Raw genomic sequence first — 26,992 nt, forward strand, 5'->3', positions numbered from 1 at the left:
AGAATTCTGAAACCATGAATACAGGTTTATACCTAATGGAATGAAATATTAAAGATATCTGGAGAACAGAAAAGATATTGTTTGGAAATTAGTTACAGGTAGGGGACATGTTTTACAGTGCTACTTTAGTTGGTGGCACAATGGGTGCTGCAGCCTGCTTGTAGCATTTCTTTTACCGACTTGGGCACATGCAGCTCCATTTACTTAGGACTTTCAAGTAAATTGCATGTGCCAAATAGGTGTATACCAATTTTACTATGTCTGGAAGGGAGAGCACAAGCACTTTACCACTGTTTATCAGCAGTAAAATGTCAGAGTTATAATGCCGAAAAAAAAGGGTTCAGCAACAACAATAGGGTAGTGAAGGTAAAAATCTGATGAAATACCAATGCAAAAGATGGTAATTTCCAACACAGATCTATACAGAAAGGTATATTCTATGCAATGTCTAATGAATGTAAATGTATAGGATACGCAACGGTAAATATAACAGTAACCAGTAGCAAGGTCAGTAGAGTGTAAGCAAACTTTCTGAACGTCAGCAACTATGTGAACTACTGTGTTTCGTGCGTCTGCAGATATTTCTCCTTTCACTGAGAGAGTTGCAGTAATTGCTTCTATAACGCAAGATTGCAATTGCAGCGATGGCTTGATGACCTTATCTTAGAGAAGGCTGCAGTCACTTGAAGAGTTCATTACAGTAGCATCATTTCTTTAGCACCTTATTGATCTGAAATTGCGTGCACAACAAAGAGGCCGCAGAGCATAAGATTGGGACGTAAAAGTCCTCTGCATGGTAATGGACGTGCACCCTTGCCCTGAGTGCTCCAAATGCACTGAAGTATGGACCCCATAAGCTGATTTATGTTGTCAGAGGTTAACATAGATCAGGCAGGTGCAACCAGACGTAAACCTGTCTCACAGATTGCAGTCTTGTTGGACTGGGCAGGGTGCACAAAGCACTACCGTCTTCGCGGTAAAAAGCTACTGCTTTTACCAGAAGTTAAGAAGCTCAAGCGTGGTGTGGCAGCATACTGTGTAGTGATCAGTAGGAGTGAACAGTTCCTTTTTTAGCTATGTCAGTGGAGTCAGGCCTATAGGCGGACTCATTTTTTAAAATTCCACTGCTGAGCTTAACTCAGCCTTGGCCTACATCGTGTGCAGTGTATGTGTGGTGTACATTTTCTGGATGTAGGTGTGAATGAGAAGGGTGCAGTACATGGCTTATGCAGTACTGAGCAGTACAAGTGTGTTATATGCATGCCCTGGGCGTATGTGTGGCTGTGAGTGGTACAATGCATGAAGGATGCAGTGCAGTGCATGTATGCTGTATACATATGTTGGGTGAATGTGGGCCTGTGAATAGTACAGTGCATGGCTGAATCTGGGTTCCATTTTTGGGGAAACAGGGTTGCATGGTGAAATATGGGGAGATATAGGAATCCCCCAGACAGATTAGTGTATTGCTGCATTCTTGTAAGCTGGGTGGGACTCACATTGGAGAGGGGAGAGCCAGGCTCCCCAGTGTACTTCAAAAGGTCCTCTTTGATTCAGGGAGACGTCACAAGGAAGGGGCCGGGCGCATCTAAGGAAGGAGATGAGGCTGATGAGAGAATCATTAAGAGTAGGGTTGAGGCTGGACTAGCCTTTTGAAACACATGGCTAGCATCCAGTTGTGAACACCTAGTCACTTTCATGGACTGTGTTGTGGGGCTATCAGCTGTGGAGTTGCACCTGCTGTGGCAGACTGCTTTCTGGAGAAAGAGAGGGTGGAGGAGTGAGTACTTTTAAAGGAAGCAGACCCACAACATAGACTTAAAAAACTAAGGCTATGAATGAGAATTGGTGTCTGCAAATGGACTATAAGAAGGGAAGCTTGAGACCTCGAAAACTGTCAAGTGTGAAGCAGACAGACAGGCTGTGTGAGGAGGAAAAGCTCTGCTAGACTTTTGCCTGTGACCAGGACTGGGGAGTCAAGGTCTTATAGTCTCCCAGCTGGGTGAGGGGACATCATCCAGGGAATCCAAGACCACCTGCCCTGGAGCACAAGTGCATGTCTGCTTGCCAAGACCAGTGCGCACTCTGAGGAAGAGGAGAGCATTGAAGGGAGCGTAGTCCAGTGGGGAATCTTTTCAAGTGGGTTCCCTTAGCAAGGTGTGAATAGACAGCTGCTGCACCGATCAAGTTGTTGCCCACTGACCAGGAATTTTAGTGATCCTTGTATGCCAGAGGAGGGCTGCTGTGAAGTGCTGAATGGTTCATCGCTCGTGTACAGTGTGGAAAGCCCCACAACCCTGTTTGGAGGGATGGACCATTGGGAAGAGATTATAGTGCTGAGAGGGCTGTAACACTGGTGCGGTGGTGAGCAGGTGAGCCCAAATGCCATGAGGGGCTGCCATGAGTACATCTGCTGGACTAATCAGGTCAGCTATTGTGTGCAGTGGAAAGATGATGACCTCGTATGCCAGAGGAGGCCGCCAGGACAGAGCAAGTAGTGTTACCTGGATGGGTTCGTCACTGAAGAAGAGAGGATGCCATGGGGATGTTTATGGACCTGCACTGTGCCTGAGGACGAGTGTCGGGACCTTCGCACTACTCCTCACCATCCCCCACTCGCTGTGGAAAGTGGAAAGAACCAAAGAACTTACAGAGCTACAAAGAACCTTAGGTAGCTAGGAGCTTCACTAGCACTGAGAGCAGCTGCCTATAACAGGTACAGAACTTACCTGAGACGACTGCTGCATCTCCGCTCATGGACGGGGTGTGCTCAGAGACTCAGGTCGTAATGATCCTGCAGGTGTGGGCCAGACTGATTTCAGGCCAGTTGACCCCGGAAAGAACTTGCTTGCCAGATACCCCTTCGGTGCCCTTAACACTTTTGACTTTAAATACAGAGTCAGAGTGGGACTCCTGAGACTCTGACTACCAGTGAGACTTCACCTGAATGGTGCCTACAGTGAATGGGGAATAACAACTATCGCTGGAGTGGGGAGGGAGTGGGACTCAGGGAACTACCTAAAGAAAGAAACACTAAAGCCCTCATGTCAGGTAACCTGTGGAGATTGTTTGTTCATGTCCTATTTCCCTTTGTGTTGGTAGCGGTAAAGTAAAATACTCCTTTTTTCATAAAACCAAGTATGTGGCTAGACAATAATGTATTGCTGCTACTGCTGCTGCGTGTACTTTGAGTTGTGAGCCTGTGTCCACTCCCTGTATCCACCTCTCCCCCTAAAACCCTTGGACTGCTTGACCCAATCCATTACTGAGAGTCAAGTGCTGAAGGAGCCAATAGTCAACTGTGTATCATGTAGCCAAATATCTATGAAGAGATCTTTGATTGCATGGCGTTTCTGTTTTTAAGGCAATATAGTATACTTTATGTGACACTAAAGAACATTTTTCTGTATGGTTGGACAGTATAGCCATCCTCTGCAAGCCTGTTCTCCCTCTCCACACAGACAGAGCAATGCTGAGAAATCTCTCTTACCTCTCCTGGCGCGTCTGCTCCTCTGTGGTTTCCATAGCACACTCAAGTGAGTTCTGTAAAGACTGCAGCTGACTCACTGTTTCCTTCAGCAAAAACCGAGTCACAAACTGTTGCAGGTTCGTTGCTTCTTGATAGTCCTACAAATTGAAAAACTTAGTTGAAGTAATTCAAGTAGTGAAAATGAAGTCACATTTACATTATTAACGGAGTGAAGAAAATAAAATAATAAAAACTTGGCCTGTTTTAATATCTCATGAGATTTATATGATCTCAGACCAGAGACGTTTTAAGGCATGGCCAAAAGGGTAGGGTGACCGGATTTAGAGGAGAAAAAACAGGGACATGTCAGACATAAAATTAGGACTAAAGCCTTAAGTCATCCTTCTATATTTGGCCAGTCCCGTTTTTTGCGTAGCCTTGTAAATGTGTACACATATATACATAAACACACACACACTAGGGGTTTAAATATATGTGTGTTTGTATATGTATTGCCACACACACACACACACACACACACACACACACACACCCAGACACACAGCTTATAAGTGAAGTGTGTGTGTATGTGTATGTATACGTCTGTGTATATATTTTTATGGCAGGACCCTTCCACCCTGAGGTCCCCCTGCCCTCCTCCCCAGTGTTTCTCAGCTGGGAGCAGTTGCCGCCCCCCTCCTGTGCTGCCTGACAGAAACAGATACATTACTTAAAACATTTCAGTCTTCAGAGGTACCTGTAAATGGACCGTGTATCTGCTATGCAGAATGTGTTCTGACCTTTGTCCCAAACATCTAGACATTTACCTATAATTAATAATAGTGTCTAGATCTGTTTTCATTTTGATATCTGCTTCTTTTATTGCAGCTGAACATCTAGCCCCAAGGGATGAATGGACCTTACAATCACAATATTTTAGCTGGATTGTTTTCTTTGGCATTTTCTTCTTGAACTTGGGTTTGCTTGACCCCATGTACATTATTTTAATTTATTGGTTTAATTGTGTTAAGTTTTGCCTGGTCTGCCTTGTGTTGATTGGTGACTGGTTCTGTTCCCTCATAGACAGCTGTTAAAAGCTACCACACCAATAGGTGTGAATAGATGGCCCTCCTAAAGCTGGTCTATCTGGATCCGTCCATGCCCAAATGTAGCCAGTGGCTATCCATTTCGTTCTTAATGAGGCCTGTCATGTCCACACAATAATGACAGACAAATATCTTATGTGTATAAAGGAGCTTTATTCCACACGTCCTTCATTGTCCCTATCCCTACTCTAACTGCCCGCCAGCCGGTCCCGGCTCCTCCTTTCCTCCTCCTGGCTCCGCCCTACCAAGCACTAGACTGCACAGACCAATGCTACAAGGCCTATTAATACTACAACTGCAAGTTTCTGGTTTCACTGTTTTCTTCCAGCTACACTTAAAATCCCTAATCAATGTATGTTCTTCACAGAGGTAACCTATATCATCTGGAGCCACATAGAAAACATGCATCTGGGTTATAGCCTACTCAGCAGCTAGAGCTAAAAGAGAACATTATTAAGACGCCAGTCTTATTTATGCCAGGTCTGTAGTAATAAATGGCACATATAATGCACTCATTTTGGAATAACATTTAGAAATTTTTCTTATAACTGAAACATGGCTTTTGTAAAAAGGGTATCCCTCATTGATTTTGTCCCTCAGAGGTTTGAAATATTGCCAATATCATACCAATGAGAAAGGTGGCAGGATATCAGTTATGTCTCATGGGTGTCTCTCGCTTACAATTAAGACATGAAATCGATTTGGTGGTGTAAAGCCAATGGTATCTGAAAGAAGCCATGCTAAAACAGACCTGAGACTGTAAAATATGTGTAATTTGAGGGATGGTATTACTGTCAGGCGTCTAAGAAGTGACAGTAATACCATGGGACTGCTGTCTGAGGTTTGATTCTGTAAGAGTTATGTAGCATGTAGACCATATTTGCAGTCTGAGGTTCGGGGTTGTCCAATCTGCTTAACGGGAGGGATAGCTCAGAGGCCAGGGTTTAGAGAAGTTGATACCTTAGCCTGGAAACTCTACATGTGCAACTTTGGGGGTAGCTTTCCTGTGTGAAGTCTGAGTCCATGTTTGCATTTGTATAAAGTGAGACATTATTTTGCTGGCAAAAGCTTGAATGTTTATGATTTGAGTTAAGTGAACAGGCATAGTTTTCTGAAATCAGAGTCTGTTACTTCAGTTCAGACCCCATCTTGCTTAACCTCGATTCAGTGTTGAGCACTTGGATGGCTACAACACTTGTACACAATGATAGTGTTCCTGAAAAGGCTGCTTTGTGCCCCCTATGTTTCTTAAGTGAAGCACTTTTTGATTTTTAGGTCCTAAATATCTTTCTTCTTTTTAAGTTTACTGATTTTCAAGTCTGTCCCTACTGTTTTATGATCTATGGGTGTAGGTCTTGTACGTTGATGGGCCCTTGAAATTGTTAGTTTTCTTCTTTACCCGAGGATCTGAAATGTATACCACTTATTAAGTTTAAATTGTCCAGTGCAGGGTACCCAGAATTTCGTTGCCGAGGGTCCAGTAATTCTTATGATGGATGCCTGTGACCTGGCCTAAACAGGCATCAATGGCTCTAAGCTGAAGAAAGACATTTCCCGCAAGTATTTCTTCATTTGTTTGTGCAAATCAATGATCAACAACCTGGTGGCAATGTACACAAATGCCTCGGCTGTGATTCAGTATCATTACATTTGTAATGGGGCAATGATGAATTACTCCAATTCAGTTGAATTTAATACATTTGGTGATGTCATGCTTTCTCTGGATTCTTGCAGTCTTGTGGAGAACCTAGTAATATCAAGGGTGAGACTAAAGAGGTCAAGGGGTCCTCAGTTTCATATGGTACGTTGGTCCCCCAAGCCATCTCAATTTTATGGGTAGATCAATTGTTCCGGTTGCAATAAAGATGGGAATCCCTAGTCAGTGTTTTTTATTTTACAATAAAACATTACTTTAATAGGCCATACAAATATATGAATGCACATGAAGTAAAACAGTATGCAGATCTCAAAAGCTACATGTCAGTATAAAACACAAATATCATACTAAAATATAGTGGCAAATCAAACACTTAAAATATACACACACTGTATCCTGTTTGGGATCACCACTAAATGATCACAGAGACTGGGATGTTCTCAAAAGACCAAAGGAAAGAAAAAAGCAGATATTGTTGCAACAATTGACACAATGTTTACCTTTAGTGATATTGTACTGTTCGCTATCAACATTTGATTGTGGATACCATCCTATTCATAAATCAGTGAACCCGCAAAATCTCGATCTTCCAATCAAAACCTAGTAACCTAGAGGCTATTGCTAATGATAGGTAGATCATCTCAAACCCGACAAACTGCCAAAAATCAAGAAATACATAATAACAGCCTGCAAATTCAAAAGCAATGTCTTAATTTAATCAAAACAAAGTTTCTCAATTTTCACTGTTTGGAGCTATGGAACCAGGAAAGAAGTCTCCTTCACGGTTTAGTGGTATAATTCATGTATTTATTTAAAGGTGGTAATTTTGCGATCGGATAGTCCGAGCAAGTCTTGGACAGTGGTTCCATTTTTTTTCAGATCAATCTCGGTACGGATAGGCTAGTTGGTTTTGAGTCCGTAGGTATGTGCTCTGAAGCTACGTAAGTTGACCTTGAAACTTATCAATTAGGCCAGTATTCAAGGCAAATAAGTGATGAACCCCTACACGACTGGGTAGGGTAACAGAAACACAAATATTAAAAGGGAGTACCTAATGTGGTATGTGCTAGCGAGGCCCTTAAAACCCATGTGCTCACTGTAAGTTGTACATAATATGCAGTGCTTTCGGGTAATTTAAAATAGTTGGATGACATGTGACTGTATTTCTTATTGTGATGTGGACCTTATGATCTGATCATGCTTTGATCAGCACATGGAAATTAAGTTTGTCTCCTTTCTGTATATTAAAAGAATGGTATGCTCAGAAGTATGAGGCAATCTGGACCTTGGAATCCACTGGAAGGAAGGCAAGAATGGGTTGGGAAGGAAAACTCCCATGTTGAACTTCTTTCGGGACTGAGCATTGATGACATTATTTAGGTTAGACTTCAAAACAGGATGGGAGGCAGGCACTACTCCTTCTTGTTGAGGAATGAAGCTGGCTCTAAGTGTTGTGCCTGGGAGGCAGACTCATAAGTGTCATAAAGGTAAAACATGTGGACTCCAGGATCCAAATGTGTCACTGGGGACCTTATAGATGCTGGAGGGTATGACTGGACTGGTTTTCAGGACCATGTATATCGGTGGTGAGAAAGCTGCGAATGTGGGCTGTCTAAACTGATCCAAAACAAAACTACTTTCTGAGAGGAATAGACTTTGGGAAAACACTTGGATGTTGACTGCAATGAAACAATCCAATATATAAATGATATCTGACCTGCTTCTTGCCTGAAAAGAGTATATGACGGATTTCCTGATTAAGCACGCAGGAAGAAATCTATATAGGGAGAAAATGATCTGGCAGGGTCTGCACTAATTGTGTAATAACTTTAATAATAAACATTACTCCAACTCAATCTCTTCTACATTAACCCTCAAATGAACCCTTGCCTTAACGTTATCCCAAATCTTAGATCTAATCTTAATCCTAATATGTTAATGGTATTAATATTAATTAAATTACAGTAAATAAAAAAATAGAACAAACATATGCTAAAAAATTAACTCCATTGACTAGAATACATGAAATGCAATTAATGAGGACTCCCCGACCCTGAGCCTAGACGTTAAAAAGTAGAACATTTAATTAAATAAATATTTATAAAATTATACTTAATTACATTAAAATATCTGGAGCCATGATCTTAAGCTTCAGGTACTAAACCTGAGGTGATGTAACCTTATAGTAATGTCGGTTTCAGATTGGTTATGTTTATTAATATGTTTGTTGACCTGTAGAACAGTTCTGTAGGGTGCATGTGAAAATTCCCATGAAAAAAGTACACTACTGAAAGTGAAGCCAATTAATATCCTATGTACCAAATAATTATAATTAATCTGACCAAACTTAACATAATGATACTAAAAACATCTAATCCTAAAATAGCCTTTTCTGTTTATTGATTATTATGAGACCTTCTTATTTTTTTGTTTGATCTGTTTATTAAAGATTTTGTTGTTTTATACATGAATATAGAAACAATATACTGTCACAAGAAAATGCCATACAGTGATCTTGGTTGTATTGTGGCAAAGCGATTGATTACCCGTAAGTGGAAAGCGGAAGAGTCTCCGCCTGTGAGAGCAATGTTCCTCTCTATGCTGAATTGGGTTAAGGCTGAAGCGGTCTCCCTGACATGGGAAGACGCGTTAGGTTTGCACAATTTTCCCATCTCCGCTGCATGGAATACTATGCTGTGTGCGTTACAAGGGTTGCTGATGACGGATAACTTATCGGATAAGCCTTCTCCGAACAACTCGAGTATTGTATTAGAATAGACCCATGGCCCACAGTAGCGGTCGGTTGTAGGAGTGCTGCTGGGCGGTGACGTGGGGAAGGGGAGGGGAGGATGAGGATTGTAAACTGCGGAATACACCCAAATACAGGTAAGTGAACATAAAAATAAGCAAAACGAATTTCGTTGAGCGCACTGCACCGAAATTGGCGATGCAGTGCACGCAATGAAATTCGTTTAATTCAATTTTTTGTTTACTTACCTGTATTTGGCCATATTCCATAGTTTACTACCCCCACCCTGCCCCTCCCCCTTCCCACATCACCGCCCGGCAGCACTCCTAACACCGACCTCTACTGATGGCCCGAGTATTTGTATTGATGAGTATACAGAGTCCCCTATACCTCATATTAATTGGATACATCTCCTAGTCATCAGGATATGCACATATTTGATAGTCGCCTTTCTTGCCTCCATGCGGCTCTTCCTCCTCCTCACACTCCCCTTCCTGACATTTTTTTCCCCTGTTAGATGCTGCTTCTTTTTTTTTTTTTTAACAAAAACGTTTGATTCTATAAACAAATTGCTGTGATATGGCGGAGTAAAGCTATAAGAAACATTCCTATGTACTTGATGATTATTGTATAGTTGGTACTATAATGCAATATAACCTGACTAAACTATGAGACCTTCTTATAATACAGTGCTAACTCCACCTCAACTGCAAATATACTTTTTTGAAAAAAGGTGGGCACATTAGTTTAATTTCCAACATTAAAAAGAGAAAACCAACTTATTATTTTTAAGTTTGCCTACCCAGACAAAACAAATGTATTTCAACAAAACCCACACTTCAACATCCGGGTCGGTGGCTCCACTCTTGAGATCAATCTTGGTACTGAAAGGACAGTTGGTTTTTAGTCCGCAGACCCAAGTATAGGCTTTGGAACCACTAAGGTTGTCCTTGAGACTTGTCAATTAGGTTAGCATCCAGGGCAAGCCATTGATGAGCTGCTGCACAGCTAGGGAGGGTAAGAGGAACATCAATATTAAGAAGTAGTAACTAATGGGCTAAAGGATCCTTTTCTAACGTGGACTCCTCTAAGCTGGCTCTTGCATAGGCGGTTGGTCATTAACTGTTTCTGCCACTGTAGTCATTCATGCACTGCAGTAAATTCTTATTACCTGGGTTTATCTTGCCCTTCTGGTTAGGTCCAGATTCCTGCATTGGTGGTCCTTCCTGTGGTTGCAGTGTTGGGGTTTTCAGTCTTGCCCCTTCGACTGTTGGTTTTCATTTGTTCATGGGAAGTAGTCTGCTTGTAGACCTACACTGGATGTGTGTCCAGTTGTCCAGCTGCTACCCATGTCAGGTTTACTGGAGGACGTTTTGAGTGTTTCTACCTTGAGTCATGCCTGCCCAGTGGTGCCTTTTAGCATTCTGGTCTGTGTTCTACCTCTCCTGGGTTTAGCGCCAAATCAGCCATAGCTTGCTGATTTGCCTGCCAGGGAAGACAGTATCATCCTGTGGTTTGTTTTGGTCCTTACTTTTGCCCTTTCTCTTCTTCTCAGTATTCTGGGGTTCTGTGACTGGAGGTTGCTTTTCCTGTTGGAAACCTGTCTGCATTGATCGTTTGTTGAAATAGAAGGGCTGTAGTTATGTTCGCACTGTTTCTCCAGTTTTTAAGCTTTCCTAGTGACTGTTTCATTAGATCTGGCCATCCTGCTGACTTTCCTTATTCTGGGTTTTGGGTCTTGTTTGGGTCTTTCCCTTGTTGGGTTTGGGTCCCAGCTCATGCCCTGGTATTCTTTGGGTGGAGTTTCACTTAGGTCGAGCATCTGCTGTTCACATCCGGGGACTTGTTATGTTTTTTCAGGCCTGGCTTTATTCAGAGATGTCCTCTTGCTCATCTTGTGGCAGGGAAGTGCATTTGCAGTGGGATTTAGTTCTCTCGTCGGCCTTTGCTTTGCCAGATTTGCACTTCCAGGGCTGTGGTTCACTGTTGGCAATCACTCTGATCTAGTAGTGTGTGCTTTAGACTTAACTGAGAGTAGGTGGCAGCAACTTCTTCTTGAATACACCTGTTTGCACCTGGTCCTTTCCAGAAGGAATGTTCCCAAGGGGGTGCGTAATCCATACCTTTCTTAGTGAGAAATTCTGACATTACCTTCAACATTCTTACATTTATTTTTGTTTTTTAATATGCTGCTCACCCGATTCAGCCTTACATGATGAAAATGAGGCGTGCACTGCTAAACAATTATTTGGATCTGTTTTGCATCTGTTATTACTGCTGATTTTAGTAATGTTTTTCCGACCCATAAAAGCTGGTGGAAGGGAAAAAAACACTAAAACAAGAGAGAGTGTGTGCCATTAACATTTAACTCCTATTCTGTGTTTGTGCTAAGTCATGCTTATAAATCTATTTTATAAGTACTACCTACTATCTATTAAGAGCTTCAGGTTCCAAAATTCCACACTTTATAGTGCACCGTAATCTGACTTACCATATGAGACAAGCATCATCCAGTATGTACGCTGCTGGACTTCCGGCAGAACATTCCAGCTAACAATTCACAAGGGATCAGTCAATTTCTTCGCAAGATTGATAATGGCTTGGGGGCCTGCAATCCCCTAAAGGCACCTTTCATGCATTTTATGTTATTCTCTAACTCAGGTCACTGAACCTCAATCCTGGAGAAACGAGAACGTTGTGAGGGGTTGCTGTGTTTCGATGAGAACTGTAAATAACTCCGCTCTGCCAGGATTGTAAATGATAACCGCATTCGCTGCTCCTTTTGGAAGCCTTCGCTCACTTTCCTGCTATTATGTTCTAACACAGACTTGCAATACCAACTATTACGCCACTAATTATAGTGATGCCGGGAGAGTGCATGTTCAGTAAATTGATAGTGTGCAATCCGGCTTCAGACTGAACTAAAAAAAACTACATTTTCTGTTGCATAAAGAAGGCTGGAAAACATAGACCATGTATCAGAAGCATTTACTGTAATTTTCCATTTGGTCAACAGTATGCTTTTTTCAGTAGGATACCTAGTACAGTCTTACAATTGCGCCTCACAAAGGGATCACATCTTTACCTGTTTAATCTCTAAAGGCTAAAACGTGTTTTCCATGAGCTAAGCCAGGGGTGGCTCCTCCAATAGGGCGGAGGAGCGTCGCCTCACTGCTTTGTCGCAGTGCGGGAAGCAGACACATAAAATTGTAATAACCTCCCCTTATTACCATTTTATGTTTAGTTGCGGGTGGGCGGGCTGCTCTGCCAGCAGGGGAAGAGTGGTGTGCCCACTCCTTAGGGCGCAATGACTGTTTGAGCGGCCCTTGGAATCTACTTGGGAAGAAATTATGAATAAGATATACCTGGAGCAGTTCCTTGAGGTGCTGCCATATGGAGTACAAAGATGGCTACGCCAACATGCCGGCCTGTCTTTGGAACAGGCCGTGTAAATGGCCACTTCTTATGTTAGGGCGCAAAGCCGCAACCCGTTCTGAGAACCTGAGAATACCCTCAGACCGCCCCAAGCCGGGAAGGCCGAAAAGAAACCAACCAAGGTTCCAGTGTAGCTCATGAGATTGTGGTATGGGAAATCAGAAGCTCTCCCTTCTTCTGGACCCAAGTGCTATGAATGCTGCGAGTGGGTGCACATCGCCAAATTCAGCAGAAAAAGAAAGGAGAAATCGAGGAAGAACCGATGGACGTCAGCTACTTGCCCCGATCCATCTTGTATGCACAAGAAACAGGACCCGTCTTCTTTAATTCTTCTTCGATGGTGACGGAGGCGGAGTCCGAGGGAGTGACATCGGCACCGGCCGTCCTATCAGCAAGAGATGCCGAGGAGAAGATGGAAGGAGGCGGGTACCAGAGAGCGCATGCCGGGAAGTCAGAGAGGAGAGCCGAATGAGTGGAGAAGACGCCAGAGGAAAACCCCAAAGGCTGCGACATCGTTGAGGGTCCTGGAACTCAACTGGACGAGTCGAGCAGGAAGAGTAAGCCAGGAGGTCAACGCACTGACAAGCCGGCCGCCACTCTCCAGGAGGAGCGTGGCTGGAGCAGGGACGTCGCCGCTTATGGGGGTTCTCTACTTCACGGGGTTGCAATGGGTAGTGCTTTGTGGGTGGACACTGCTGCTTTCTTTTTTTTTCACGTGATGACGGCACTCGGTGGTCCCTCACTAAACCTTCCCTGTTACTTAGAGTCAACTGGACTTCTCCACTGATCCGCGGGTGCTTTTTTTTCTTCCCATATCTCCCATGTCTGCTGTGAGAACAGGAACACATAAGGAACCCGGCCTGGTTACCGCCTACCAAGAAGATTGGAAACAGAAGACACCTATTGAACTTTACCTTTTTTTTTTTATGAACAGCCATTGAATAAAAGCATACCAAAAGACAATCCCGGTGTCCCACATTGTCTAAAAGGGAGCAAGGATCTCGTATTAACACACTCTCCCTAGGGGATCCCAACACAGTCTCAGTTCACAAGGACCAGGTGGATATGCCCCGCTGCTCAATCGGTACTCCCAGGGAAATGTTAATTGTCTAAATTAAAAAATATCTCCATTTTCATATTGATGGAAAATAGCATACAAAGGCAAGAGCCAAGCGAAGCAGCGAATCCTAGTCAAAAAGATATTCTTTCCCCTATATTACTGAAAACAGCAGCATACAATGAGATGATGAGACGTTTTCCCCTATTAGGAATGAGGTTAAAGGAGACTTCGGAATTGATCCAAATTTAGGACCACCATGATAGTAGCAATTCAACACATCTTAGAGGCTATCTTGACTCTATTAAAACAGGTAGTGAAAGGTTACGACCACAATATGGAGATCATATCAGCAGTATTGAAACATGTCACAGATATTAGGCCAGGAATGTCTATGGGTGATTAAGGCATCCTAGTACATTTATCAAAGCATAAAAAGGTCCGAAACTCTAAGCGATGAAACCTATTTGTGTAGTAAAAAAATAAACTTAATGTTTCAAGCAGTTGTCATTGGCTGCTTCATTAATACCACCCGCCAAATTGAGATATTCAACAGCCAAAGGGCGCATGGTCTGATAACAGTGACATACACAATACAATGTTAAAGAAAAGTCTGATCCCGGTGACCATGAATTAACCAAGATATTCAAGAAATAGTGGAGACATCATTGATGAAAAGCGGAACAAAGGGGGTAAAATATTTTTTGCTGATATTCTGCAGTAAAAAGCAAAGGAAGGGTTGCTCATATGTAAAAATCAGAAAAAAGAGCAAAATCACAAGAAAGGTTACCATCTTGCCACAGTTTAAACATGTTCAACAAAACAAATTACTAAGGGGATCATTTAAAACTGGAGGAGTAGGAAAGCTGTAAATCAACAGTACTTGTTATTCATGAACTCCCAGTTCCCCCACTCTATTAGTATCAGGAGACAGTAATGGTTGCCCCACTCTGTCTAGGATGGGGTGACTGTCACACTATCATGCATTCAAGTACTAGTACTTGTTCCAATGTGCACAGTTCACAAAACAAATGCTTCCAAACTTTCAATTTTTCTTCAAAAAGTCTTTCAATAGAACCAATGCTATTCAGATTCCATCAAAACAGCATTTTCATGGATAAATGGTACGCCATCCTTAATAAATGTTCTTTGGATCTAATCTTATTGTTGATAGAAGAACTATCGAAAGCAATTCATGAATTATCAGAGGACATTTTGACCATAAAACAAGATCTAGAAAGAAGGATGGAGCCTGAAACCTGGAAGAGTTCACTGGAAGGAATAAGACAACAATTGGATACATATAACAAAGAATTACAAGAGGGAAAACTACGCAAATTTAAATGCGACACTTTGGACTATAAATTAAATGAAGTTTATACTTGGGCTGAGGTGTATGCCCAATGGCCCTCAAATGACTATAAGACCACAACCGCTTCATCCGAATAGAGTGCAGTCTCTGACAGCGAGGTAGATATCAATCGAGCACCTGTTACCCAAACAATGTTGAGCAGTGATTGTTTATAGAGAGACACAGGGAAGGGAGTGAAGGAACAGCCCATTCCTCAGCATCAAACCCTTTTTTTTATCTCAGGTCACAAGTCAGCTGTCAGGACAACACAATTCAAAAACAAGTTCATCTACAGGAAAACCAGGAGAGGCAAGAGAAAAGGCAGCGCACAAACCTAAGGAGCCAAAACAAGGTCTAGTGGGGAATATATCCTCCACAAGTCTCACACCGCAACAGTAGAACATTTTAAACAAAGGGATGGGATTCGTACTTATATATAGAACAAATGAGTTGGAGTGTGAGATATCATTGTACAAATGTAGGCACACTTTGAAGTTGAGACATTTCTTTTCCAATACACATCCACCTAAAAAGGACCCACAGGATACAGAATTTCTCAAATTCAAATCTAAAAATAGTTTCCAATCTTGCATGAGATTTTGGAGACCTTCGAGATTTTAGTAAAGAAAGACATACAGAAATTAGGCTTCGGAACAAATAAAAGACAAAATGTCACTAAATATGAAAGAAACACACTTAGGTCACTTTCCAATAACCCTGATATATTCATTCAAAATATTGATAAGGGTAGAGCCTTAGTAGTCATGGACACCATATACTATCAATTGAAAGTCAATCAACACATTTTGGATGCATCTATGTACCTAAAATTGGATCTGCATCCGACTAATAGACTGACCCAAACATATTGAATAAAGCCTCTGAAATGGGCTGGATCTGCACAACTACAAAGGCCTTTCTGACAGTAGTAACCCACGAAGACCACAGCTTTGCATGTTGTCAAAAATCCACAAAAACATTCAAGATCCCCCATTTTGACCACTTGTGACAGGATGTGGAACACTGTTTGAACCACTTGGGCAATATCTTGATTGTTTCTTACAACCTTTAGTTCAAGGATGGTCATCGTATGTGAAAGACACAATGGATGTCTTACTGAAACGTCAGCAAGTGACAAATTTACAAAGAGTGTATTATATATTATGTACCATCGATGTAAAATCTCTTTACCCTTCAATTCTGCATATGGAAGGAATGGAAGCCATTGAGTGGGCATTGCTACCACAGCCAGAGATTAGAGCAGACAAAGAATTCCTATTGGAGTTATTACGCTTCTGTCTACATCATAGTTACTGTCAGTGGGAAGACCGCTTTTATTTACAATTGACTGGTGCAACAATGGGCTTTAAAGGAGCCCCAGCCTATGTAAATACCATTATGGCTACATTTGAGGAAGATTATGTGTACAGGGATCCAGAGTGGACAGAAAACCTACAACTCTACTGCAGATTCATAGATGATATACTTCTTATCTGGACTGAATCTCAAGAGAAACTTCAACAAACAATTCAGCAACTGAACACATACGACTCTAGTTTTCAACTCACACACATGATGAATGACACTTTGATTTCTTTTTTGGATGTAATTATCAGTAAAACAGAATTGGGACTACAAACTCAGCTACACAGTAAGGAGACCGACAAAACAATGCACTTCTGTACACAAGTTTCCATCCGAACAATCTTATAAGCAATCTACCATATGCACAGTTTTTGAGGATGAAAAGGATTTGTTCTGAAATAAAAACACTGGAAGAACATATGGTGGTGATTCTGAAACATAAATACATAGAGAGGAGGTACCCAACTAAGGTTGTGGATGAAGCAGTACATAGAACGACAAATGAAGATAGAAACAAACTTTTATAAAAACAAAAATCACGTCCCAAAGACAAGTCTTTGTTTCAAAATACTTATTCAGCTTGGCTGAGCTAAGGAAGATGAGACGTGATCTACTCTAGAATGAGCCTAATTCCAGAGACATATTCAAGCAGAAACCGCTACATGTGTATAGGAATTCTAAAAATGTTAACGAATTATTTATGACACCGAAGCATGAGAAACAATTAACACCACAGGGTATGATGAGATGTCAACATTTCATACATTGCAATAATGTCATAATTGGTACCAAAAGCACTCATCCAAGACCTAGAGAAACCATTGAGCTAACTCACATGACAGATTGCAACTCAAAAAGTCTAATTTACATCATCAAGTGTCCTTGTGGACTACTATATGTTGGTAAGACTAGGAGAAAAATAAAGACATACATTTCAGAGCATAGGAGCACGATACGGACACTAAATAAAACCTCAAGTTTAGCAGTACATTTGTCCACAGAAAGACATTCCATCTCACAGCTACAATTCCAGGTAATAGAAACTCTAGCACCAATTCCGGGGAAATATCTAACCAGATCCCTATTGCAAAGAGAGATTTTTGGGATCAAATAATTGGACACTCAGCAGCCCAGAGGGCTCAATGAAATAACGGACACGAGTTGTTTTTTGTAAACACACAATAAGAGAGACAGTCGGTAGAACGTTTGGGTTCATGACATCCATGATTTGAGACTGCTTTATTCCTCAATCAACAGAAGGAGATTGTTTCAAAACACGTCACTTTAAAACACTGCATGCATCAGGGTTGCTGAGATATTTACTAACCACCGTTGAACACAGTAAGAGTGAAAGGTGTTCTCAGTTATTGGATTTTATTATGTCTTTGAGACTCAGAGTTTTTTACTCTGGAGTGCAGCACACCGTTCAGATGAACATCTATACATCATTTTCACTGCAACTATAGGTTATGTGCTATCATAGAGCCATCCCTTATAGATGGCGACTGTAGCTATGGGTTTTCAAGGATGTCCTATAGTAGTCAGTTTTTTATTATTTCCCTGAAGGACCTTTTTTACGTAGGAATACACGCAGGATCAGAGGGACGTTGGCATCTTGATTTTATTGGGATATTTTCTCGTATTGTAATATAGGTGAGAGAGTGGGAGTATAGTGTACAACCTATTGATCGACACAGGGGAATCATTCATTGCAAATCATCTTTTAGTCTCCCTCTCAAGATGGTGATTGTAGTTTTGTGAACTTAGTGTTGTCGCGCAGTCGTCCGTCTTCTAATCACTTGCATATAGGATCTTTTGAATAGAGAGGCTCAGAGTTGGGTTACATGACTGATGGTGGCGTCGGAACTCTGTTGGAACTCTTCTACATTGCGTGCGGTGTTTCAGTGTTTGGAGCTTAGAGTTAGTCTAACAGTTGGTAGAATAGACTGTGAAGGTCCTACATCGGCACAGCAGTGACAAGCTATTGATTTTAGTCCCACAGAAACAACTACTGGGGTTTAGATTTTCATAACGTGATTGGAACAGCATACAGATATCAGGTTAGTTGACTGTTTGGGTTTCACAGGATTCATATGCATCAGCGAGACTGCTGTGAACTTATGAAAATGGGTTGCTGTTTTTTTATCCATAGATCGTTTATATTTCATGATGAGCTGGAGTTGCAGCGTTTAAACTACTTTGATATTGAGTACGTTTTCTATATGATTATCATGATCAATTCATGGGTGCCAAGCCAAGAAAACCCAAAATGCACTACTGCGAAGGAAATGAAATAACTAGGGTCACTACATCCTTATACCTAGGCATCTTATTTGATGACAGGAGCTCATGGGCCCGCAAAGGAAGGCAAAGAGAAATGCCATGGTAAGATCGACGGTCACAGTGCTTGATTTTGCTAGTACTTTCAAAAAAAACAATTGATGGACGGAATGCAGAACAATGTCATTCATTCACACCAATACAGAGATCTGGGACTGAATCCATCGTTTTTTTGCTCACCATGCCATTCCAGTTTAGACCCAGCCATATGCAAATCAGTCTTGACCCTGTGCCCAATGGGAACAATCCAGCGGCGGTTTCTCTATGGGGGCGTTTGGGCGCTGCCCCCCCTGCTTTCTCACCGTGCGAGAAGAAGGCAGAAACAAATGGTAGTTATTTATTTATAACTACCATTTGTTTCTGCCTGCCCTTCTCGCACGGCGAGAAAGCAGTCAGCAGATTTGAACTTCCTGGTTACTAACTCAGGGCAGGGGGGAGTGGCTTGGGGAAGTGGCTTGCCCACTGTTATTAATACTGACTGTTTGGACACCCTGAGAGGCTGTCCAAACAGACAGTATTAGCAACAGTGGGCAAGCCGCTCCCCCAAGCCTCCTCCCACTCTCCGTTCTGCAGGATGCAGACTAGGAGGAATGACGCAGTTAGGGCAGCCGGCCGAACCAATCAGCGCCGGCTGCCATGGAGGGGAGGGAGGCTGCCTGCAGCCTTCAGTGACGAGAGAGGCGGCATTCAAAATCCAGGACGCCGGGAGCAGTCTCGGGACTCGAGTCGGGAGTCAGCGCGGGAAGCCAAGGTAAGTTTTTTATATTTATTTTATTAAAGTAACTGATCCAGTGGGTGAGTAGCACACTAAGCGATTTTTTTCCAGGGTATGCGGGAAAGCAGGTGAATCAGTGTTTGATTAAGTGAATGAGACATGAGTAATACATTCTGTTGCTCCAGATAGCGAAATTGTATTTGTTAAAGGTGGCTATTACTGTTTAACTGATACATGACTCAGATGTTAATCTGAATTATTCTCTTTAATGTTTACGCCACCCTTGTCACCCAGCTCACAAGCGCCTAATGCAACACTCGAAATATGCATGTAGATGTGAATACCCTAATCCCAGGTGGTAAACAAGGGATAACAGTAGTATACACCGTACAAGAGTGGGTGACTCTGGAACGTGCACAAAGTGGTGGGAAGAGGAGGTGGTGTAGTTTTCATTCGTATTAAGACCCTGGAGGCGATGGGGGTATTCATGCTCCTAATCTACTGTTAAAGCTTTCAATGTTCAACATTTCAAAGGCACCGCATTGCAGCCGCTAGTCATTCATAGAAAGAGCTGCTTATTTTGGCACTGGGGATACAGGGTCGAATCCCGGCATCCGCGCTGCATCCTGTAATTCTCGGCAATGTGAGGGCAACGCGAGTTCTGTTGGCAGGCCGTAGGTCCTGTTCTTTCGGAGCCTTCAACCCTATTTGTTCTTGCAGAAGTGGGGCCTGGTTAGAATTCACTGCTTTCCTAGCACCGCTGAATGCCTCCTCCGTTCATGGGACAGGGGGCATTTCCGGGCCACTTCCTATTGCTGTTCCCCGGGAAACCTGTCCGCTCCTCCTCTATGGATGCTCCTGCTGCAGGCCCTGCATTATGACCTTCTGTATTGCAGAGCCCATATCGCAGATGCTGTACCACCATTTTGAAGTGAAAGGCAGACAGGTGCATTTATTTTGCATCCTTCTTCACTTGGCCTTGTCGATCTTCTTCCAGGTTGCAGTATGAGCATCTGGGGGTGACTTTGGACCACAGCTAGGCATCAGCAGACTCCAGATATCTTTGCAATTCAGGTAGACTATCCGTTTTTCACACTTGTCAATTCAATATGCAGTATATTGTAGAATACTGTTAGCTACATCTGGGATGTAGATTATGTACTTTTTCTTGTCATTAATATTTTACAGTGCATAATTTGAACTGAGGGACACCACTTGTTTGCACGATTGAGCGCTCTGGAGCTGTGGTTAAAGGCACTGCCAGTTTCTTACAGTGTCTGCCAGTGTCTCAAAATGGTGTTCAGAATACATGGCATCCAATCATTGGCCTCTCTGCAGAGCGCTCAGGGCAGTGGCCGTGCAGTTGAGTTGTAATTGCTATTCTGTGCAAATGGGCGTGATGGGGCCCCCATCATGGGGTACACAGTTGTCAAAATTATGATAAGGTGAAAATAAAAGAAAGTGCAGTGGTTGTTTGCTACTGAAAACAGATGCCTCACTTTTACGCCCTACCACTTTCTAATGTCACCAGCTGCCACTGGAACAGTCCAGCCCGAGCTGCCAGGGTAGGTCAACCTTGGACTGGAAACAAGCATCCTAGGACCGGTTTCGGGGTTTAACCCTCATCAACCAGGATCGCTTGTCTCCAGTGGCATGGAGAGCACAGGATTTTGCTGGTAGGCTGGGTGTCAAGCCTGTGCAAGCGATGTTAAATATACATAGAGCCAAAATTATTGCTACTTCGAATGATGGTTCTGAAATATAAGGATAGTGAAAAACTTCAAATAGTGGAACATACATTTTTGAGAAGCCTGATCTCAGTACCATAATCAATACCTTCTTATATTATTCATCAAGAAGTGGGTATTGGTTTTGTGTCAGATCAGAATGGCGCCTCTACTTAAATGGATTTTGATTTGGACCAATTTGGATCTAGTAATGAATCAGGAGATCATATGTGAGATACAGCACTAGACAGGGTAAATAGCATCCCCTGGCTGAGTTACGTGAAAAGTTTAACAATGTTGATAGGTCACCCAGAAATATTTGATAAGCCAGAAAAATTATGCAAAAAAGATTTGGTGTGGGCTAAGATCTCCTTTTTACGTTTGGCATCTGTAGAAAGAGAGGCCAGAGAGCTAATGAAACCTACTGTACGGGCCCACCAAATTGTAAAATCCACTTATTCCATGGAGCCTTACCTAGATATAGTTACCAAGCCCCAACATCTTTTTCTTTTAACAAGAGTGAGGTCCAACTATCTGCACTTTTTATTGGCCGAACCGCAAGGGTGGAGAAAGCAGAGTATCTGTGACCCTGAAACTGTGATAACTTCTCGAGTCAAGACATTTTGCACTTTGCACTGTTTTGTGAGCACTATTTGCACATCGGTAAATATTTTATTTTACCAATTTTAAAGTACAAAGGCTTTTTGCAGGCGAGGCCAGCTCTAATATATTTGCAGATGTTGAATAATCCATGGGACACCTTTAATGTTGCTAGCTTTTTAGTGGTGGCAGTCAGAGAAAGGAGAAAAAAGAGGGTCCACACGACCTGATACATCAAATGTTTATCTCTTTTTAATGTGAAATGGTCTTTTTTTCTAAAATGAATATTATATTTCATCACTTGAATTTTTTTAGAGAATTTTTTAACCTTGTGTAATTTTAACCTGGATTGTATATTAACAGTGATCGATTCTTGTTTAATGATTTTGTATTATCTTGTTTTCACTCAATGGATTTTTGTAATATGCTTCTATGGTTTTAATTAACCGAATATGATGATGTTTGTCACAAGCAATTCATACACACAAATGGGGAGAGGTGACATATAACATCATACTCACTAAGTTCACAAAGTTTAAAGTACATAAGGTGTTGAATGTTGGGATTACCAACTTGCTTTATATAATGTGACACCGGGTGTTGCATTTTAGTTCAGATGGTACCACCAATTAGTATCATCACCACCATTGTGCTAGACATTAATTTGTTAAATAGCACTGAGCATAAGCGCTTAGTTAAAATCTCACCCTGCACATTGTTGTTCTTATTGTTGCAGATTCGCTCCTGACGAAGGGAAATATGTACCGAAATGCATTGGGCATGGAAGACAAGAAAATGTGCATGTTAAAAGATAAAATGTTTAATCTGTGATTGATGGAACAAAACATACAGATGTATTAGCAAATAGATTGAAGTAAATTTGTATGTATCTTGCATATGTTATAGAACCTTATTCTAACATAAATCATTTTGAAGAAAAATTGAAAGTTTGTAAGCAGTTTGTTTTGTGTACTGTGCACATTGGAACAAGTACTAGTATTTGAATGCATGATTTTGATGATTTTGAGCGATACTAGACATCATGCCTCCCAATGTAGCGCACAAATGTTAAAGGGATAACTACTCAAAATCAGGGTTTAGATTAGGAGTGCTCTACTATTATTTATTATGTGACTGTCGCACTGCCATGCAAGGTCCCAGGTTGGGAAAAAATGGAATGCCCCATGTGCAGGGAGCAAGGTCCCTGTGAGCCACGGCCATTTTTTGTTGCTTTGTGATAACAAATTTCTGCTTTGAGAGTTTTTTTTCAGAAAAAAAAGCTTTGCAGAGTGGAGTGCCTCATACATGGTGCTTGCTTGGCAAATCTTCAGTGACTTCAATGTATTCGTTGCTAGATTTTACATAGAATGAAGTGAAATATCCGTCTGCCTGGCAGGGATCTCTGAATAAGATGACCAGTCCTCAGACAGGGAACAAAGGCCACTGCTAATGTGGCGGGATGTCAGCCGCCTGCAATACTCTAAATGAGGCCTAAATCATCAAAATCTAGTGTACTGACCAGCCCTTAATTTTATTCAGCTATGCTCATGGACAACTACATCCACTATCATTAGCGTGTGTACAGGTTTATAGTATGCAAATATTCTCTAAACATACTGCATTCTCTCCATCCCAGCTGTCATTATTCAGTATTTGTTATCCAGGATTTTAGAAACAGAATTTTAAGTGTCCTTTATAAATGACTAATCAGCTGCAGACAGAATTATTGCACTATCATCAGTGGAAACATCTCAATTAGTTGTGATCTTCTGAAGAGGCACTAGGTCTGACTTTAATGTGCTAATGTATGTGTCAGAAAGTAGGTGATCAATTTGAGAAGAGGGGACCTTTACCAGTGTGAATAGCTATCAACACAAGTCTCAGTGAAACTACTTAACCTCTAGTAGCTTTGACACAAACAGCAGATAATTCTCCAAAGTAATATGTCTTACGTTCATTTCCCAAACCAATATAAAAAAATTTAAAAAGCAAAAAGACACCAAAATTATTACAATTGGATAAGGGAAATAGGAGACATGAGTTTGTAAAAAGCTTCATGGCCAAAAGTGTGAAGAAAAGTTAAGCACCTATTTAAAGCCTCAGTTCATGGTTGACTGACACCTATGTATGACTACTGGTTGACTGCGATGAAGTGAGGTTGAATAGAAAAGGCAAGTTGACTTGGTCAGAGGTTTTACTTTTTGACTAAGGGGCCAGTTTAGAGTATGGCAGAGAGGACGCTCCATCGCAACGGTGATGGAGTAGCCTCTCCACCAAACTATAGGCCTGCTCGCCTCATTTACAGATAGGCAGACCTTCATTATGTTGACGGCGGACCACATCTACACTGCCGATATACACCTCCGACGGCCCAATGAAGTAAAGGCTGTCAGAGGTTTAGCCATGTGTCCTTCTACCTGATTTAGAGGGAGTGAACACATTGTCAGTTTTCACTGTCTGTCGCTGCCTGGTAAAAATTGGCGGGAAGGTGCAGTTAAAATTAAGTAATGCTGCCTTGTTATGGGAGAAAAATCCCATGGCAAGGGAAGGGTATTGTGTTTTTTATTTTCCAAAACAAGATGATTCCACTTGGGTTTTTGTTTTGGAAAGTAAAATAAAACAAATTGTACGGAGTGGCCCTGTCCTGTTGACGGAGCTGTCCATCAAACCTAGAATGCACTGACAGGAACTGCCGTGATGGTGGTTCCTGCCAATGCTAAGGATGTCCGCTGGGCCAGTGGGCAGCTCAGAATTTGACAGTATGGGTCATCCTTATGGAGTAAAACCCAATTTGCCAAACTCTAAATCTGCCCATTAGTCTCCATTATGGAGGTGAAAGCCTTCCAGTGGGGTTAGATCCAAGCAGTGGCAGTTTTCGTCTAAGGGGAGGAGGTGCACAAATATTTTACAACAAAATAAAACTTACCTTAACCGACGTGCTCTGCTCCAGATCTCTTCTCAACCAGACCTCTTCTAAACCGGATGCTGCAGTGCAGGCACCAATCTTAATGCTGCTGTCATGCTGTGAGAGCAGCGCACCGATTGGAAGGAGCGGCCTCCCTCACCAAACACGAGGACAATAGGGCACTGCACTTACCTGACCCAGTGTCTTAAGACAGCTGGGTTAGAGGTTTCAAAGTGTGCATGTCAGCCAAAAAGACATGCACACTTTGAAAAGTGCAATCACAGCCCAACACCTTCCCGTTGCTGTCATTCAGCAGTGGCCCGCCCGCGTCGTAACTCGTCACGCTGGAGGATAAGAAATAAAATGGTAACGTATTACCATTTTATTTTTCATCTTTCGGGGTAATTAAGTGGGGTGACGCTGCTCTGCTCCAACGGAGGAGCTGCCCCTGGATCAAAGATTGAAGTTGGCAAGGCTCCCTCAAAGTCTGATAATCCATCTTCGAGCTCCCGCTGAAACTGCTGGTTTGGCAGTAAAAGCTCTGAGCATAACAAAGCTGCATTTCATAGCCACAGAAGTTACTTTGTTGCTGGCATAGATTTGCTGGTTCTTAGAAGCCACCAGCAGGACTAGGCAGGTCTTCATGAAGCTAAATACCTTAACCCCAAGGTCATTCTGAACTAGTTTGCAGTGAGGCAAAAGAAGAGTATGACAAACCTGGTTTTCATGCCCACCTTTGATGTGTCCTTCCTGGGCAAGCCTCAGAATCATGTCTTAGTCTTCTGTAGGTGGACAAAATTGACTAAATCCCAATTTTCATTTTGTACTGCAGTGTATTTAATCTGCAGCCCAGCCTAGTGGTGCGGTGCTAATGGCAGCCATATAGTTTGTCATATATGTGGGTAGGGTAAATACATATTGCAGCCACATGTGGCATTTAACATTCATACTGTTGGTGCATTGTCCGTGCTGTCTGCCAATGACTTGAAGGAAAGTTAAGTAAGTCATTTAGGCATATTCAATGCTCAGTGTGTGTGTTCAGTGGGAAAGCAGAGGCACTGTACTACTGTTAAACAGTGGTATAGTTCACAAGGGTCCTAAGACCAGTAAAACAGACAGAAAACTGAAGAAACCACAAAGCTTATGTCCATTCTTGCAGCATGAAGTATCACTTGTGCATTCCTGTTTTTAGCATGTGTTACCACATTAAACAAAGGAATGCATAAATGCACTTCTGCAATCTCCAAACAACACATACAACTATAAACACTGCGATCCTTGGGATTTTCAACACTCATTCCAAGAACACACATACTACAACCAGTATTGTTCTGGCTTTTATAAGGGAAAATAACTGATAATTTCACTTACCCTGCAGTCACTCTGTTCCAGTATAAAAAGAGAGCGCAGAAGCTGGTAGATGAGCACCTCTGTTAGTGATCTCATTCAGATTACTTTTATTAGGAATCTTATGTAGTCCCACTGCTGACCCTCTCATCAACTTTCACAAGTATTCAGGAAAATATACTGACACTGTATGTACCTGCCAGTGATTGGGATGGTATTTGGGTAACTTTATTTGGGATAATAGTTGCTCTTGTGTGTAACACTGCTTGTAAAATTACATGTTTTATATGTTGCTGTACATCATACCGCTGGAGAATTATGAGTCACTGTATGTAGTTTCTGTGAATCTGGGTCAGATTGCCCCATGGCAGTCAGTAGGAAATGGGTCTCAGTTGTAACAACTCAGGTAATTTGCATCTGATGTCCTGGTGTTTGTGTACTGTGGAATCCCAAACTGGGAATCAAGTACCTTCTTTAACGTTTGATTCTCTAGGTAGCAAGGTAGAGGAATGCAAGGCTTATACAAGGCAGGTGCCGTGGGACTCAGAATGCTGCCCTGTAACAACACTTAATATATCACTGTTCGGCCAAAGCTTTTATTATTTCATTTTAAAAGTTCTTTATTATACACACCACTAAATACTAAACACAAATGCATACAATCTGGGAGGTGAAAATGCATATGGGGCACCCTCTAAAGAACGTCACAATCTATATGGTGCACACAACAAAGAAAGTTCACACAAGTCAGGTATTTACATAAACGTATCTAGGAATCTTCTGAGGTCTGCATACCAGAAGGCCCTTAACATCTATTAACATAATTACCCTCCCTTTAGCCTAATACATAAAGAGAGGTTCATGTACAACAAGGTTCGACCTCATGGCAATATTAAACTATTAGCAGAACGTAAACCCTTCATTCATATCGTTGGAAATATTGCATCAATAAAGCATAAACGTTTGAAGATTTTTGCTGTCAGAATCAGCGTAAATGCCCTCTTTGCATGCTCAACTCCCCGCACACTTTTTGATGGATTTTATTACTGATGAATGGAGTCTGAACACCGGGGTGCTACTGTCCTACACCCAGAATATATGTGTTCTGACCCTTAAAAACATGTCGAATTGGCTAATCCGTGTCTGGCTATTTAACTTACCTATAAACCTCT

At 41.9% G+C, this 26,992-nt stretch overlaps 1 protein-coding gene across 1 annotated transcript in view; it reads right to left on the reverse strand.

The window, feature by feature from the left end:
• LOC147666408 (N-terminal EF-hand calcium-binding protein 1-like) overlaps positions 1 to 26,992 on the reverse strand; it is an 816,258-nt gene that overhangs the window by 490,033 nt on the left and 299,233 nt on the right. The window contains exon 4 of the mRNA XM_086949081.1: positions 3,488 to 3,624. Coding sequence (XP_086805207.1) covers positions 3,488 to 3,624 — 137 coding nt within the window. The remainder of the gene's footprint in view (positions 1 to 3,487; positions 3,625 to 26,992) is intronic.

The sequence above is a fragment of the Lissotriton vulgaris genome, unplaced genomic scaffold (assembly GCF_964263255.1).
Source record: "Lissotriton vulgaris unplaced genomic scaffold, aLisVul1.2 SCAFFOLD_727, whole genome shotgun sequence".
NCBI classification, from domain to species: domain Eukaryota; kingdom Metazoa; phylum Chordata; class Amphibia; order Caudata; family Salamandridae; genus Lissotriton; species Lissotriton vulgaris.